General features: G+C 36.3%; 1 protein-coding gene across 1 annotated transcript in view; it reads right to left on the bottom strand.

Moving 5' to 3' along the window:
- Positions 1-15,848, bottom strand: part of EYS (eyes shut homolog) — a 701,217-nt gene that overhangs the window by 227,531 nt on the left and 457,838 nt on the right. The window contains exon 35 of the mRNA XM_058021581.1: positions 15,283-15,433. Coding sequence (XP_057877564.1) covers positions 15,283-15,433 — 151 coding nt within the window. The remainder of the gene's footprint in view (positions 1-15,282; positions 15,434-15,848) is intronic.

Below are 15,848 nucleotides of genomic sequence, written 5' to 3'. Positions count from 1 at the left end.
AAAGGAACAGATGAATATTCAGATCAGTTTTTATCTATTAAAATGAGATAAGAATTTTGCATAGCATGCTTTTTTCTCATCTATATTGAGTATTGTGGTTAGATTGGTACAGCTGATGCCTCAAAATTTACCTTTATCAAAAAACCAAGTTAACAGATAAGTAAATTGATAGTTAAGTACAATCAGCTCTTGACTTTAGCTGTGTGTTGTGGAGAATGCATAAAGAAACTCAAGGCAATATTTGTGCAGTCTCATCAACTGCATAAAGAACCAGCCTTCGAGAAATGAACCTACAGTTACAAATACAGAATGAAAGAGTGGGTGACAAATCTAGGGAACTGTTGGTTGAAAGGGTTATTTGGGTAATCACTGCATTAGTTGCCTGACTAGTACATACACGCTGTCAGATATATCTCTGCCTTGTCAAATGTCTGGTTTCTCCTGAAGCTGAAAGGGTCCTGCCTAAACTACCTGGAATTAATTGCTCTTGCACACACCTTTTAGGTTTACACCAGCAGGCTGTATCACCTCAAGAACTACAAAGGATGATTACAGGCCACAACCTGGTGTCTGCTGGTACACAGTCAACACAACTACCTTTTCCAAGAGGTAAATCCCAGCTCTTTGTTCTTCTTCATTAGCTATAGGGAGTGCAGTGGCCACTATTCATGATCCTCAGATATAATTCTACCTTTAAAAAGAGACTGAAAGGAAGGGGTAAACAAGACCAATAAGCCACAAAAAATTTATGTGTGAAACCCTTTCTTTAGGAAGAAAGTGCGCCTGTATACATTTTCAGTGCCAGCAGATAGTCTGCCATCAAGCTTGTTACAGAAGATCCCAGAGTACACTTATTCAATGGATGATTACAGCCTTTCTGCCCAGGTGTTGGGGCTCTGCTTGGAAACAGTGCAATGTTGAAGTCAGTGTCTGGAAGGAGCTCAAAGTGTTCAGATGACAGATGTCTGGGATGCCAACACTGAAGAGCACTGCTGCATTAAGTCACTTCAGTGTAGTTTAAGCTTTAAGTTTTGCTGGAAAGGACTGACACCAAACAAATCCTCTAAGGGCTCATGAAAGTTGTCTGCTACCTGCTCAAGCCTTGCTTCTTACTTTACCAGACCTGCTGAAACTTTCAAAAATGATCTCAAAAAATCACACAGAGAAATTAATGAAATGCCAACCTCACAGATCATTCCATCTGTCGAGATCTGTTTCTTCCAGAAAAACAGCAATTATTTCTTTTTGTTGTTAACATAACATGAGGTCACAAACCTATACCTACAACTCTCGAAGGTATATTCATCTTGAATTGCATCAACTTTTAAGACAGCAATGTGAAGGCACAGCTCCATCAAACACTACAGATCCTGTGTAGCAGCCTGCCTGAACGTGCTGTCCACCCCATAATGCTGCCTGCTGCCAATTTCAAGGTAACAGTCATCTTTTTAAAAAGAGCTTCCAGACTGGATATGAATGATAGGCAAGCAAAGGTGAAGTGCCTGACATGCTTCCTGAGAAGGTCTCGTGCACATACACATTACCACATTTCCAGGAAAATCAGGAAATTTGGGAAGATGAGAAGCTATTGGATAAAAAAGGCTGACCATGATCAGCAGAAAAAGTCATCCCAAATGTCTGTAACTGCCCTGGATTTTTCACTCTGAATAGGAAGAGACAAATGGTTAATGTAACTAAGGGAACCGCAGCTGTCAAAGAGAGAAAGCATCAAAAAGACACTGAGAGTTTTATCCCCAGGACAACTGCCATATCAGCACACACATCATGATAAGGTATCAAGGAGATGTCTTGCCAACAAAAATAGGCTGTAGCTATTGCCAGGAACCTGTGGCAATGTGCTGGAACTGTGGAATAATGAAGTGGCAACATCAACCAAAAATTGAAGACCTTAATATCTGATCAACCTGGCAGCTATGGGAAAATTAAAGTCCTCAAAGATTAAAGACAAAAACTGATCTTGCAGGCCTGCCAATATCATTCAAAGAAAAATGATCACCTGGATTTGAATATTCAAATTCATCAAACCTGCATGCAAGTTCAAAACAATGCTATCCCTATTTAAAATGTTCTTCAAAATAAGGAAATAATCTCCACAGAAACAGAATAATATCTTTGTATTTCATCAAATCATATTTTTGCATATCACTGAAACAGCATTTTTTTCTGATAAAGTAAGGGTACTTTTGCATGGGGTCCCTGTGAGAGTTGATGAGCAAAAGGCCTGGGATGATATGACAGGAAGGCTTTAAAAACCCAAAAGAACTGTTACAGTTCTTTCAATCTTTTCTTATATGAGAGATGTTCCAACACCTTGATAATATTTTTCTCTACTGGAGATGCTGCAGTGAGTCCAGTGGTTTCTTTTACTGGACAGGTACAGAATGGGTCCCATTAATTCATATACAAGCTCAGCAGTACTGAATAGAGAGGATGAATCCCCACCCATGCACTGTGAGTATGCCTAACTGGCTCACAGACAGCTTGCTGCCCACCAGAAATCCAAGGTTCTCCTTTGCCAAGCTGTCCTCCAGTCAGCTGACACCACACTGTGCTTGCACATGGGATTACAATTCCTCAGTTGCAGGATTTTGCAATGCTCCTTTTTGAAGTTCATGGGATTTCTGTCAGCCCATTTCTCCAGTCTGTTGAGGTTCCTTGGATGGCAGCACAGCCCTCTGGAGAATTAGACACTTTCCAGTTTTGAATCAATCTTAGAATCTTGCTGAGGGTGCATTCTGTTCTCTCATCCAGGTCACTAATGAAGAAGTTGAACAGTATTTGACCCACTAGTAAATTCTGGGGCAGCTCACTAGTTACTGACCTCCAACCAGACTTTGCATCACTGATCACAGACTCCAGACCACTTCATTCAGACTTTTTTTAAGCCACCTCACTTCCATATACACCTGTACTTCGTCAGTTTTTCCCATGATGATGTCATAGGAGACAGTGTCAAAAATTGTACTGAAGTTGTAGATAGCATCACTGTTCTCCCTTGTCTACCAAGCTAGTTATCTAACACTAGACACTGCTGGGCTGGTCAAGTACAATTTCCTCTTTTAAATCCATGTAAATAACTTCTAGTTACTTTCTTGATCTACATATGTTTGGAAATTGTTGCCAGGAGGATTTGCTGCAGCATCTTCCTAGTGACTGAGGTGAGGTTGTCTAACTTACAGATCTTGCAGATCTTCCTTCCTGCCCTTCTCAAAGAGGATGATATTTGCTCTCTTCTGGTCTTCAGGAACCTCTTCTAATTGCCATGACCATTCAAAGATAATTAGCAGTGATCTCACAATGGCACCAGACACTTTTCTCAGCATTCCCGGGTGCACCCCATGAAATCTCAGAGACTTACATATGACCAGTCTGTTTAAGGGATCTGTAACCAATCCTTCCCACAGAATCACAGAATTAACCAGGTTGGAACTGACTTTTGAGGTCAAGTCCAACCTATGACCTAACGCCACCTTATGAATTAAACCATGGCATTAAGTGTCACATCCAGTCTGTTTTTAAACACCTCCAGGGATGGTCACTCTGGCACTGTTAAGTATTCCTTGCTCCTGAGTTTTCCTCTGGTCTTAGGGACCTTCCACTCCTGAAGGCTGGTTCTATGGTGTCCCAGTTTTGGCCAGGACAGGGTTGATTTTTGCAGGCCAGGACCCTAATGTTATTCCATACCCACTCACATCATTACCAGGGGAGAGGGAAAGCAACTCTCTCTCACTTCCCAGAAGAGTGTTTCTTCAAGTTAAATAAGCTTGTGGGGCAGAATGCTCTGGTGTTTGTTTATTGTTGAGCATTTCATCTCAGTGCAGTATGTTGTCAGTGGTTGCAGATATTCTTGTGTTTTAAATGTTGACTGAGAGGAAGAGCTTGAACAGACACCCTAAAGGTACTGGAATAGAAAAAACTTCTGGTATCACACAGAAATACATGACATGCACTTTTTATCAAACAGATTTTTTTTACAGTATATCTATTTATCTGAACATGCCTACCAATTGCCTTTAGAAATTGAATTATATCATACTATTTTCCTTTAATTTATCTTCTGTTTCCCAAACTCTCATTTCCCTCTATAGGAAATACTACTAAAAAAAAATCAATAAATATTTCTTCCATACTAAACAGAAATCTGAATTCAAATCTCTTACTAAATTCTCCAAATACAGAGTTTGTTTACATCCCTCTACCCCGTATGTTTTCTATAAATTATCTCAAGAGAACAAGACAGAGAAATTTTCAGTCATGCCTTGGTATCAGTCTTTTAATTTACTGAGGTTGCCACATGGTTAACTTCAAGCAAGTACACACAAGTACAAGTACAAGTACACACAAGCAAGTACACACAAGTCTGAGTTCAGGCACTGAAATTATGAAATAATTAAAATGCTTTTGAGAAAAATACTTCCATAAAGCCAAATTCTGAGGGGATTTCAGTCAGAGTGGCACAACCATCATCATTTAAGATCAGCAAAAGATTTGCAATGATTTTTTTTCTTTCTTTCTTTCAGAATCAGAATCTTCGGCAGTTTGATTTTCCCATGCACACAGAGCTCTGGTTATTTCTAGCTGCATAAAAGACCTTCTAGAGGAGACAGTTAAAGCCACACATATCAAAATCTCATATGAACAAGAACAAGAAACAGAAATAAACGATTTGGCTCACCATTGTGATTCTGCTGAGAGTTTTGGAGCACAAACTCATTGCTCTTAATGTTCTGATCCAGTGTGGCTGCTCTCAGCCAAAGCCCATTGCACAGATGGCCCTGGGCCATGAACGTCTTAAAGTTCACTGGCTTCTTTTCTGCAGGAATATAGTACAGCTATAATATCACCCCTTTGAATGATTTGTAGATCTGTAATAAGTATAATGATCTTGGCATTTTAGCATTATCTAATGAGAGTGAATTACATTTTTAATCTTGGTTATAGTAGTCAGTTTATATTGTGGACTGCTGATATATTATATATGTGGAATGCAAATGATTTTTTTTAATGTAGAGATGTTGATATTAATAAGATGTTTGCACTTTTTCGAAGCACAGCCTTGCCAAAGTGATTAAATATTTATAACCTTAAGTGTCCCCTTTAATTTGATGCAGAAGATAATCAGTGCGAAAAAAACCTTGATTTCTTACCCGCAATACTTTCTGGTCTGTGGACTGAACACAGTGAAGGATATTTCTTGCTTTCTCATTTGAATTTATTTTGTTATGGTGTTAGGAGACTTTATTGAAAAGTTTACTACAATATTTTTTAATACAATATCAGTATTGGCATTATATAATAATGTAATATTAAATGCATGCATATGTACATACATGTGTGTATATTGCATAAGTGAAATTCTAACTTTGCTAAACCAACTGTAGTGAAATTTAAAATAGAAGCAGTAAAAATATCACAGCATACAGCTGGAGAAATATAAATTTTCACAATCAGTAAGTCTGATATTATAAACTTCAAAAATACTTCCCTTAATATCTTCCTAATAAAATATGAAATGTAACCTATAAGGAATAAAATCACACAAATTAACATAACTTTTCAGTATAGACTTATCAAGAAGTATTCAGGAAATAGTATTGAAAATCTTTATACTTACTTTTATGTCTTCCATTTTATATTTTTAATATAATAAATTTGGAATGTATTAGACATACTAGAAACATTCATTGTACTTTTAGATTAATAGTCTAGGTTTAGATTTTATGATAACTAGAAAAATTCAAGATTTCTGTGATCTGTAAAGCTGTTCTTGATTAAGAATCACACAGTTCTATTGATGAACTTCAGCAAGAATTCAAACTTGTTTCAAGTAGGTAAATCAGTAATGAATTATCCAAAAAATTTACATGAACACACCCAGATATAAGAAAAAGAATTAAAAAAATCCATAAAATGACTATAAGCATACTGAATAACCTAATTAGAAAAAAACCAAATAAAATGTGTCACTCTTCACTACAATGCTCCCTGTATATGCCTCTTTCCTATAAGTTAATATCTCAAATGCTGCAGTGTCCAAAATCATCATCTGCAGCCTTTTCAACACAGATGGACTTGAAAAGAATAACACAAGCCAGCAATCCCCTACTGCAAGAATGTTTCAGCTTTCCCTTGATGGTATCACTTCTCTGTATTGTTTAGGCTTGAAGACCTAACAAGAAAACATTTCTAGAGGGTAAAGGTTACTGGCACACTGGTAACAAAGAATCCTACAGGGCAGCATTGGATACTTTCAGAAAAATATCTCAAGTCTCAAATCTATTTTTCAATTAATGGATTAGTCAAGACTGTCCATTACCTTTATACAGAAGACATAATTACATTGCATTGAAATTAGAATAAAGCTGATTTACTAATGTAATTCCATGACAGGACATTACCTGCAAGAACCTTTAAAAAAAAAAAATCATATTCAAAATATACACGACAGAACTAAATATGTTACAGAAATTGTAATATGAACATTTGTATAAAAACATCTCTTCTCTGCCAAAACACTCATTATTTATTTTCAAAAGAAAAGTAACTGCCTATGGAAAAATACCTGGGTTCTAAAAAAGGAAAAAAAGCAGTAAACCAGCAAGACTATCATAAGAATCTTGATGGTAGAAATATAAATACTGGGATGTTATGATGCAAGAGTAAAAATCTAGAAAGGTGTAGGCCGCACCAGAAAAAGGCAAGATAATAAAAGTAGTCAAACAAATATATACAAACTTGCACAAATCATTTTGCACTAAAATTTCATGCAAAATGAAAAAAATATTATATTAGGGCTATATTGTATATCACCAAGGTGATGATAGTGTTTGTTAAATACTATAGCAGGCTAGAAAGGGTAAGGCAGAAAAGACAGTAATAACAGAGTTTAATTACTCCAAGCAGTCTGGTAAGAAATCATGACAAAATATGCTGAAGGGACTACATTTTTAGATGCTGTAAATAATGGCTTCTTGGAGCCATTAGAGAAACTATGAGAGATAAAACTCAGGGCAAATAATACGTTTCAATATTTCAAAATATAATAACTGAAAAAAACCCCAAAACATTAAAAAAACCCCTGAGTATAATATACTCAACCTCTGTGTTCTCCTGGGAGGAAATCACACTGAAAAAGCCACCAGCAAGTTTAACTGCATCAGGACAAGGTTATTAAGGATATAAAAAATTAGAAAGCTCAACGGGTAAAATGCTTGCAGGTTACAGAAGAACACTGCTATTGAGTTCAGTAACTGCATATGATCAAGTAGAAAAAAATCAAGCTTGACTTACAAAAAAAATAAAGCAAAAAAGAGAGATTGATTGTCAAAGTGCCAGAATAAAGAAGACTATCAGTCAACACTTCTCCAGGCAAAATATGGGTAAAGGTTTAAAAGGGTAATATCTGGTAAATTAAATATACTATTATGCATATTATAAAATAAAATGTTCTGGGCTATATTTTAATTTTGGCTGAAAAAAGTATTTAAGCCATAAAATCATAAAAAAAGTCCTGGGCTGGAAGGAATCTTACAAGATCATTTGGTTCAACCTTTCATGTAAAAGGGAGTTTAGATAAGATTATCTAACACCTTGTCCAATCACATATTGAAAACCTCCAGGGACAGAGACTATCATCTTCCTGGGGAAGTTGTTCTACGTTTATCAAAACTGTCTAAAATGTGAAAGCTAGGAAGCCTGGACTTGTGCAAAAATGTTATATAACTTTTTAATTAAATTATGTTTGGTAACAATATAGAGAAAACTGGCAAATATGACATCGGCATTTCAAAAGGGACTATGAAAGGCCAAAATGATTGAGGCAAACTAAAACCCAGCAAATCTATATTCAGAAGAAAATTCCTGAGTGTTGTATTGAAGAATGTAAGTAGCAAAAACATGGGAAAAATATCACATAAAGAATCTGAAATTTTGTTTAAGAAAGTTATGCTTCCCCAATCATTCATATGCCTTGAACACATCAATGGTCCTATATAAGAGGGTCACCCAAAGACTGTGCCAACTTAACGTCCAAAGACATTCTGACATTGTTCCCAAGCAAAGATTCTTCAAGAAAATTAGCAATTGTGGGACTTACAGAAAGGGGTTTCTTAGGTGGGTGATCAACAAACTGAATAAAAGAAAAGACTAAAATTACCAATACCAGTTGAGTTTTTACACTGTTCAGATGCAACAAATATTGCCCACTGAGTCTCATGCTGTTAAACACATTCACAAATTATCTAAGAATGTAAGAAGTAGTGATGCAAAAACACACACTGATCAAAACAAACTATTCAGAACAGGCAAAACATCTCTCCAGTCAAGAGAGAGGAACCCTGACTCAGAGTAATGCTTAATTATAGAAGAACAGAGCCTTACCATGACTTACCAATCTAAAGAAGAACAAGTACTAGAAAATGTGATAGTAGCCAATGGAGAATTGATATGTAGAAGTATTTCTGATGATGTGACAAATATTTATTTAGTATAGAAAAGTGCATAAATATTTACAATATCTTGAGTAACAGTAAGTGGTGCTCTTAATTAAGACAAGCATTCAGGTGATGCAAAGAGAGAGTCAAAGCATATCCTAAGTAGGACATTAGAAAGTAAATACATGCCAGGATCTAAGGCTATCATGCCAAGATTCAAAAAGAACTCAGATTCTCCTCAGGATGCAAAATGCATTTCAAATCAACAAACACCCTGAAAGAGCCTTTCTGAATATTGTAAATCACAAACCTGACAACAGAACAGACTTAGAAGATGTATAATGTGTGTAGGGAAAGTCAAGTTAAAAGGGAGAGGCATAAATATAAGGACAAAAAAATTTCATCCCATTTTTTGAAAAATAAAGATTCTGGAATTGATGCAAACAGGAACAACTCGAAGTTTCAGAAATGTAGCACTAAAACCACAATGAGATTCTGGATAAAAGAGTCAACAATGCTAATTTTCATTTTCTGTACCACAGCAGAACCTTAAACTCTACTGCATAGCTACTACAAACTAAACGCTTATATTTCACTATATCTAGAGGGAAGACTAATGCTTGGCAAGTGGCTTCCACTTAGTCTATCATGAGCTAGATCTTAAACTGATGGATCAGATAATTCTATAAATTATATAAAATCTGAAATATTTTTTGGACAATTCCTAGGCAGATTCATGATCTAATGAATAAAAACCCAAAAACCTATAACCACTCTACCTAAAAAAAAATATTTAAAAAAACATATTATTTTTAATAGCTAAATATGGAAATTTCAGATATGCTGTGGAACAACAGGAAATATATGGACATTCAAGAACTGCCCCTCTAAGGTTTCAGCTCCCCATTCTTGCTTACACCACTATAGCAAAGAGTTGCAGCCATGTAACAGTCTAGCATGCCTTGCAATCCTGTGACAGATTGGACGTTCTTTCCCTTGTTGGCTTCCCCAGAATCTTCTCAGGCTGAACACTGCAGCCCAGGGAGCATTAATTGGGTCAGGACCACTGTAATTTGCTCACATCCAACGATTACTGCAGCAGGATGCTAAGGAATCATGTACATATTATATTATTATAAATTATAGCGTGAAAGCTTCTGTCAGAGCCCAAGATTTATCAGATAAGGTGAATGCCAGATAATCAAATCTAAAGCACTGTGCACAGATTGCACTAAATTCTCCCACTGCTTTGCAATGTTCTGGCATGGGAAATGGATCATAAACTGCTTCTAACTAGACAGTTACAGAGGGGTTACTGTTGTGTTAGTCTGTGGAAGCACAGCAGCTGTAACATAGAGCAAATTGCTTTTGGATCATTCTGAATTAAGGGTCTGATTCTGTATTTTGTAACACCTGTTTCACATTGTCCATTTCTTCATCAATGCCACTGAATTCTGTGGATGAATTATAAAAAGAGAAAGAACATGATTTTGCATGTTTTAGCAGTTGGTTATTAAAATGTTTAAAACATTTTTATCTACATATGTATATACATGAGAATATCTGAAAACTGGGCAGTACATATGATTGTGATATCACATTATCTCTTTTTCACAGAAAAACAATATGTGTTCTTACATATGCATAGTGTACTTTACACAATTGTATTTGAAGTACAAGCCCTCTAGACTTCTGTGTCTGAGTATTTACATATATAATGATTTCCACCTCACCTTCAATTTTAACACACTATTATGTATGATCCTGAGCATATCACTCAATTATCTGTGGCCATTTCCCCATTGGTAACATATTGATGCCCACATATATATTTGCACATCTCCCCGTTAATCATTTATTTTTATTTAGAAGATTGCTCTCCTGGTACAGAAGCTTCCTTTCCTTCTAAAAATTTCCTATTTTAATATTTGCAAGGTTTAATTATAGCAAATGGCTTGAGTTGAAAATGAATATGAAGATATAATGACATTTCACATTCTCAATACTAAAATACTATTAAGTGTAGAAATATAAATTACTGGAACAATTATAGCAGTAGAAATAACAGTACTACTGCAATCAACTGCTACTGCTGTAGATATTTGAAAACAATATTTAATTTCCCTTTGAGTGCACCAATCTTCTCTGCAGAGAAAAAGCTGTTGTAAACAATTAACAATACTAAAACTAGCATGAAAATAATTATTCTGAAACATGTCTTGAGATTTCAGAAACAATATCTCTTCTCAACTTCTGATCAGAAAGGTTTTTTTTTTCTGTGTGTAATTTGGTTTCTCTTCCTTTCTTTTGATTTTTATGTCTTAAAAAACAGTGATCATAAATAGGTTTAAAACCCTAATGTTTTAAAAAGATGATGCTATTAAACTGTTCAAATTATTTTGCCATTTACCTGCGGCAAGTCTGAGCTATTCCCATCATATTCTTTATCAAAGAAATAGGATAGAATATAAAAATAATTAATAATCTAAGCTGGCACAGAACTGAAGAGGATTTTATTCACTGTAGTGAAGCAGCAGGACAAGATGTCTGCCAGCCAGCTATTTGGAGTTTAGCTTTCATTCTGACTGCTCAGCCATGGCTTCCTAGACTGTCAGATAACTCCACTAAACTTTGCAAAGGACAGTTTACAGAGTTAAAAAAACAATTTCTTGCTGTGCATGAAGCAGATTGCAGTACTCGAACTTGGATGAATTCATTTAAGGTGTTTCAGTGCACGTATCTGTTACCTTGATTTCTATCCACATCTTCAGATCCTCCAGAATTCATACCAAGTCAAATACTTCTTCCATCTTTGGCCTGTGGATACCTAAGAGAACTGTAGGTGTGTAGGAAGAAGAAGTGGCAGAGACAAACTGTCATGGTCTGACTATAATCCCCATTTTTCACCCTCCTGTGCCACTTAGAGGTAGGAGACAGAGTTGGGAGTGAAGCTGTCTGGGAAATGAAGTAAGGCTTATCCACTGCCCTCCCCTTGCCCACAGAGCCAGGGAATTTAAGCAATACTGGTTAGGCAGAGTTTCCCTTTGGTAAATCCATGCTGGTTGCTCCTAAGGACGTGCTTGTCCTTCATTTGTTTCTATATTAGTATCAGGAACATAGTGGTGCCATTGACCTGACAGGCTCATGGTTACCCATCTTCCTTTTTTAAGATGAATATAACATCACATTTTTCTTTTTCTACTGTCATCAGGGCCTTCCTCTGATTGCTCTAAGCTTTCAGAGGGAATGGAAAGTGGCCTAGTGATAACATCTGCCAGGGGTGCATGCTAATAAGTGTCTCTCTGAATTTGTGGTACTTTATGTCTGGTTTAGTTAAGTAGTCCACAACTTTATCTTGCTCTAGTGTTTCTCACCACTTGCTCTAGTGTTTCTCACTAGGACTGAGATCTGAGAGGTCTGAGATCTTCTGAATACTGAAGCAATCTGTTGAGTATTATGACATTGCTATCCCAGATGTCACAGATATTATTTTAAATGTATCACTGCTTGAGGGTAAGCCTCTGAAGAAAGAAAGAAATGAGAGAAATCAGTAGAATTGTTGTACCTTGCCTTACAGAGTGCTAAGTGCACTCTGACTCTAAGGAATACCAAATAATAAGCATACAGAAAACAAGAAGAAATATATTGAAAGAATGCATGGACATTTCAGTGCTGATTAGCAAAATGTATAGGAAATCATCAGAGGAGACAATATTTTACCCCGAGGGCTTTTAGGTCATCTCAAACTTCAATCAAAATGAAAGGCAGAGGAATCCATCCTAGAAATGAATCATTTAACATGAGCCAATTCCAGTAATACATGACTCCCATGTCAACAGTTTCTGGCACTGACATCTAAAAGTTCCTATTAGTCAGAAAATGAAGAAGGTTGGGGTCTGAAGTCATTGTTCTCTGCAACTTCCACAATATCGGCAGGTAGGAGAGCCGGAGTGAACAGCAGAGTGAACTAGTCCTATGAGAGAAGGAGCTAAAACAAGACTATGTATTATTAGGTGAGTACTGCAGATATCACAAGGGTCATTATCAAACTTGACTCCAAGAGTGATCAGAGCACTTGTCAGAAAAAGCTGAGTCTCAGCTGGAGCAGAAATTTCCCTTGAAGCAAACTGCAGGCTGAAGGTCAGAAACAGACCTACACTGTTTCAGGGATGAGGAACATTTTACAATAGAAGCCTGACTGCCTGGGTCTAAAGTGATGGAAAAGAAACTTTCTGGAGTGGTTTCCTACTGCTGGGGTTGAAAAGCCCACATAAAGAGTACTTGGACAGGCAGTTCTCCATTCCTTGACAAAAGGGAAAAAACCTAGCCTTTATAGACTATATTTGTCCTGGACCCTACAGATTTTGACAGGGAAGCCAAGGAAAACTGAACTTCCCTGAAGCTAAAAAAACATTAAAAATAAGAAAAATGAGATACTAAGATCAAAGTAAATACAAAAATCACAAATATACAAAGAAAATTAAGAGAAATAAAGGCTGAGGTAACCTCAAACATAAAGAAAGCTGCACGAAAGCTCAGTGGAAAACTAGAGAGGCAACTGAGTGCAGAGGATATATTTTTGCCTTTTTGGGGAAGTTATAGGAACATATGCATTCCAAGTACTAATAGAGGTTAAGTATCACCAGCTTGAGCACTTTTACTGTCCCACATCTGTTACCTAATTTAGATAACAATCATGAACCACAACATCTCACCTATTAATCCTGCACTAAGAATAGAATTGAACTGTAACCTTCTCAAAGAAGGAAAGCCCATGCTGACATGACAATCCAACATATGCAGGCAAAATTTTTAGCAATTTAAACCATTGTGTTTAATTTCTACTTGAACTTCCCTAATATAAATTTATTTTTCTGGATTTTATCTGGCCTTTAGCTAGTAAAGAGCTATTTTTCATCTCAAAAGTCATTCTCATATACACATTATTATTATATCCCTCAAACAAATTGCTTATCTTCTCCAAAATACACAACATGAATTGAACTTTTCTAAGCCTTTGCTATAAATCCTTTGAGGTATCCTCCAAAAATTTCTTAGCTTCTAGAAGAAAGGTCATTTAAACATTGAAAATATAATTTTTATATATCTCATTGGTATGGATACATTTTTGTAATAAATAAAATTCTATATACAACTGAGGATAAATATTCCAGATGAAGGTATAGTTTGTGTATGAACATTTGAATTAAGGGAAAAGTTTTATAACTATGAATACTACTTGATGTGTTTTTTAATGTCAGTATGAGCTACTTAGAAGTACACTTTTTGTGAAATACTTTACAACCTAAAAAGCACTTATTCACAAGACCTTTTAAGTTGTATTTCAACAGTCTTGTCACATCATTGATTACTGTGCAATTTATTACAATGTGAAAGCAATCTAGAAATGCTAGACTACACTAGTAGTATCAAAAACATGCTTGTGCTTGAAATGACTCTATGTGCCTCATGATAAGATGACCTTCACTTACTGAAGAATGGAACAGAAATAAAAAGGTTAAATCAATTGCACAGGGTGATGCCTACCCTAAAGTATGGCTTAAAAAATGAAACTGGACTACATATGTCCAGTTTTTACAGGGCACTAGAGAAACAAAACACCTGCAGTCTAACTTTGCCCCAGTTATGGGGTGACACCAATCCAAAGATCCCTGTTTGGATAAATGAGACTTACAGTGCACCATCTCAGTGCTTAATGTATTTCACAACATGGAAAACACAAACACTGAAAGATACTGTTTATTATGCAAGGATGAACAGTTTTACATTCTGGAAGCACATTTGAGAATGACACAGGAGAGTTAAATAGCCCAGGTAGCAGCACGGGTTGGTTTTGGATAAGCAAAAGTCAGAGACCAACTTGGAGCTATGTAACTACTGAGATCACAGGCACATTATGTCAAAAATTTATTTAAAGGATTTGTACATAACTCTGCCATAGCCCCTTAGATGCTGAGGTGCACTCCATAACCTGACAAGATGTATAAGGCTGAAGCAGCTGCACTGGGAGCTGTGCTGCACAGGGGCCATGCTGCTGGAAGCTGGAATGAGTGTGCTGGAATGAGTCTCAAATGAATTAGAGGGCCTGGGGCTTTGATCTGTGTTAGCATGAGTTAGAAGAGTTTGAGTGTCATAAACTGGAATAGAAATTGCTAACTACACTCATCCCTTGAAAGAAAGAATACTGGAAATCACTTAAGTGATGTGTATCTGTTATTGTGACTACTCACCCCAAAATCCTCCACAAGAACAACTGAGTAATGATCTGCTTGTCTCCAACTCTCTGCATGACTGTGGGTATTCCTCTTCCCTAACTGTGCAAGCCCCACTGCACATTACTGCTCATCCCTGCACACATGGTGACCTGACCTGCATACAGATCCCCACAAATTGAAGCTCCTGTGCCATCTCTCATTCATTAATGCAGTTTCATGGGTTTGCTTTCTCTTGCCTGGTCCATTTTTACATGCACCTGTCTGAGCCAGCACAGGATGCAAACAGAGCCTTCTCTGGTTTGGAAACCATTGCAGTTATACTTTTCACATCCTCACAGAACTAGCACGTGACGTAACAGGTTCTTCCTCTAAATTTGATCATATGTGTTCCTTCACTCTGCCTACTCAAGACAAACCTTCACCAAAGTCCCACATATGGACAATACTCTACAAGGGACCATATTTGTCCCTAATGTGTATGTAACTCTCAAAAAGTTGTAATTTTTATTTTTTGCATGGTTTAAATCTCTTCAGTTATATCACACTCAACATAATAACACAAATTTTAAATAAAAAGAAATAATAATAAATACCTGTTTTGCTGCATAAGGATGAGGCAAACCACCAACAAATATGGATCCTGTTTCAAGCCAATAAGAACTGGACCAGAAATTTCTAGTTATACTTGTATTTGAAGATAACTTCAGGATTGACATTTCTGCTTCGCATGGTACCATGCCTTGCCTGCACAAATTCAGAAATAGGCACATTTTACCACCCTATATTGCTTACATTACTATCTGACAAATTTATTAGGCTGTTACGAAACCAACAAGGAAAGAAAATCAAATAAATAGATGTTTTGTATTATAGAACTATAAATGAAAAAGAAGCTGTTTAACAAGCTGTAAGTTGCCTTGTCTTTGTGGTTTGAAATTCTATTAAAATGAAGCCATATTGTAAATCTGGGCAGTTTAATTGCTAAAAAAGCCAAAGCACATAAATGACTGAATAAAAAGAGTTAGAAAATTTTGAATTATAACAAGAAGACTTCTTAATTTGCAAAAAATACATCAATTGAACTGAAATATTTTAAATATCCCTCTTTCTCATCACACACACACAAATCACAAAAGCAATTTAAAACAAGCTGCATTTT

This window comes from Melospiza georgiana, chromosome 3 (genome assembly GCF_028018845.1).
Source record: "Melospiza georgiana isolate bMelGeo1 chromosome 3, bMelGeo1.pri, whole genome shotgun sequence".
NCBI classification, from domain to species: Eukaryota; Metazoa; Chordata; class Aves; order Passeriformes; family Passerellidae; genus Melospiza; species Melospiza georgiana.
Note: the sequence above shows the minus strand (reverse complement) of the source record. Positions and strands in the feature narration are given on the sequence as shown.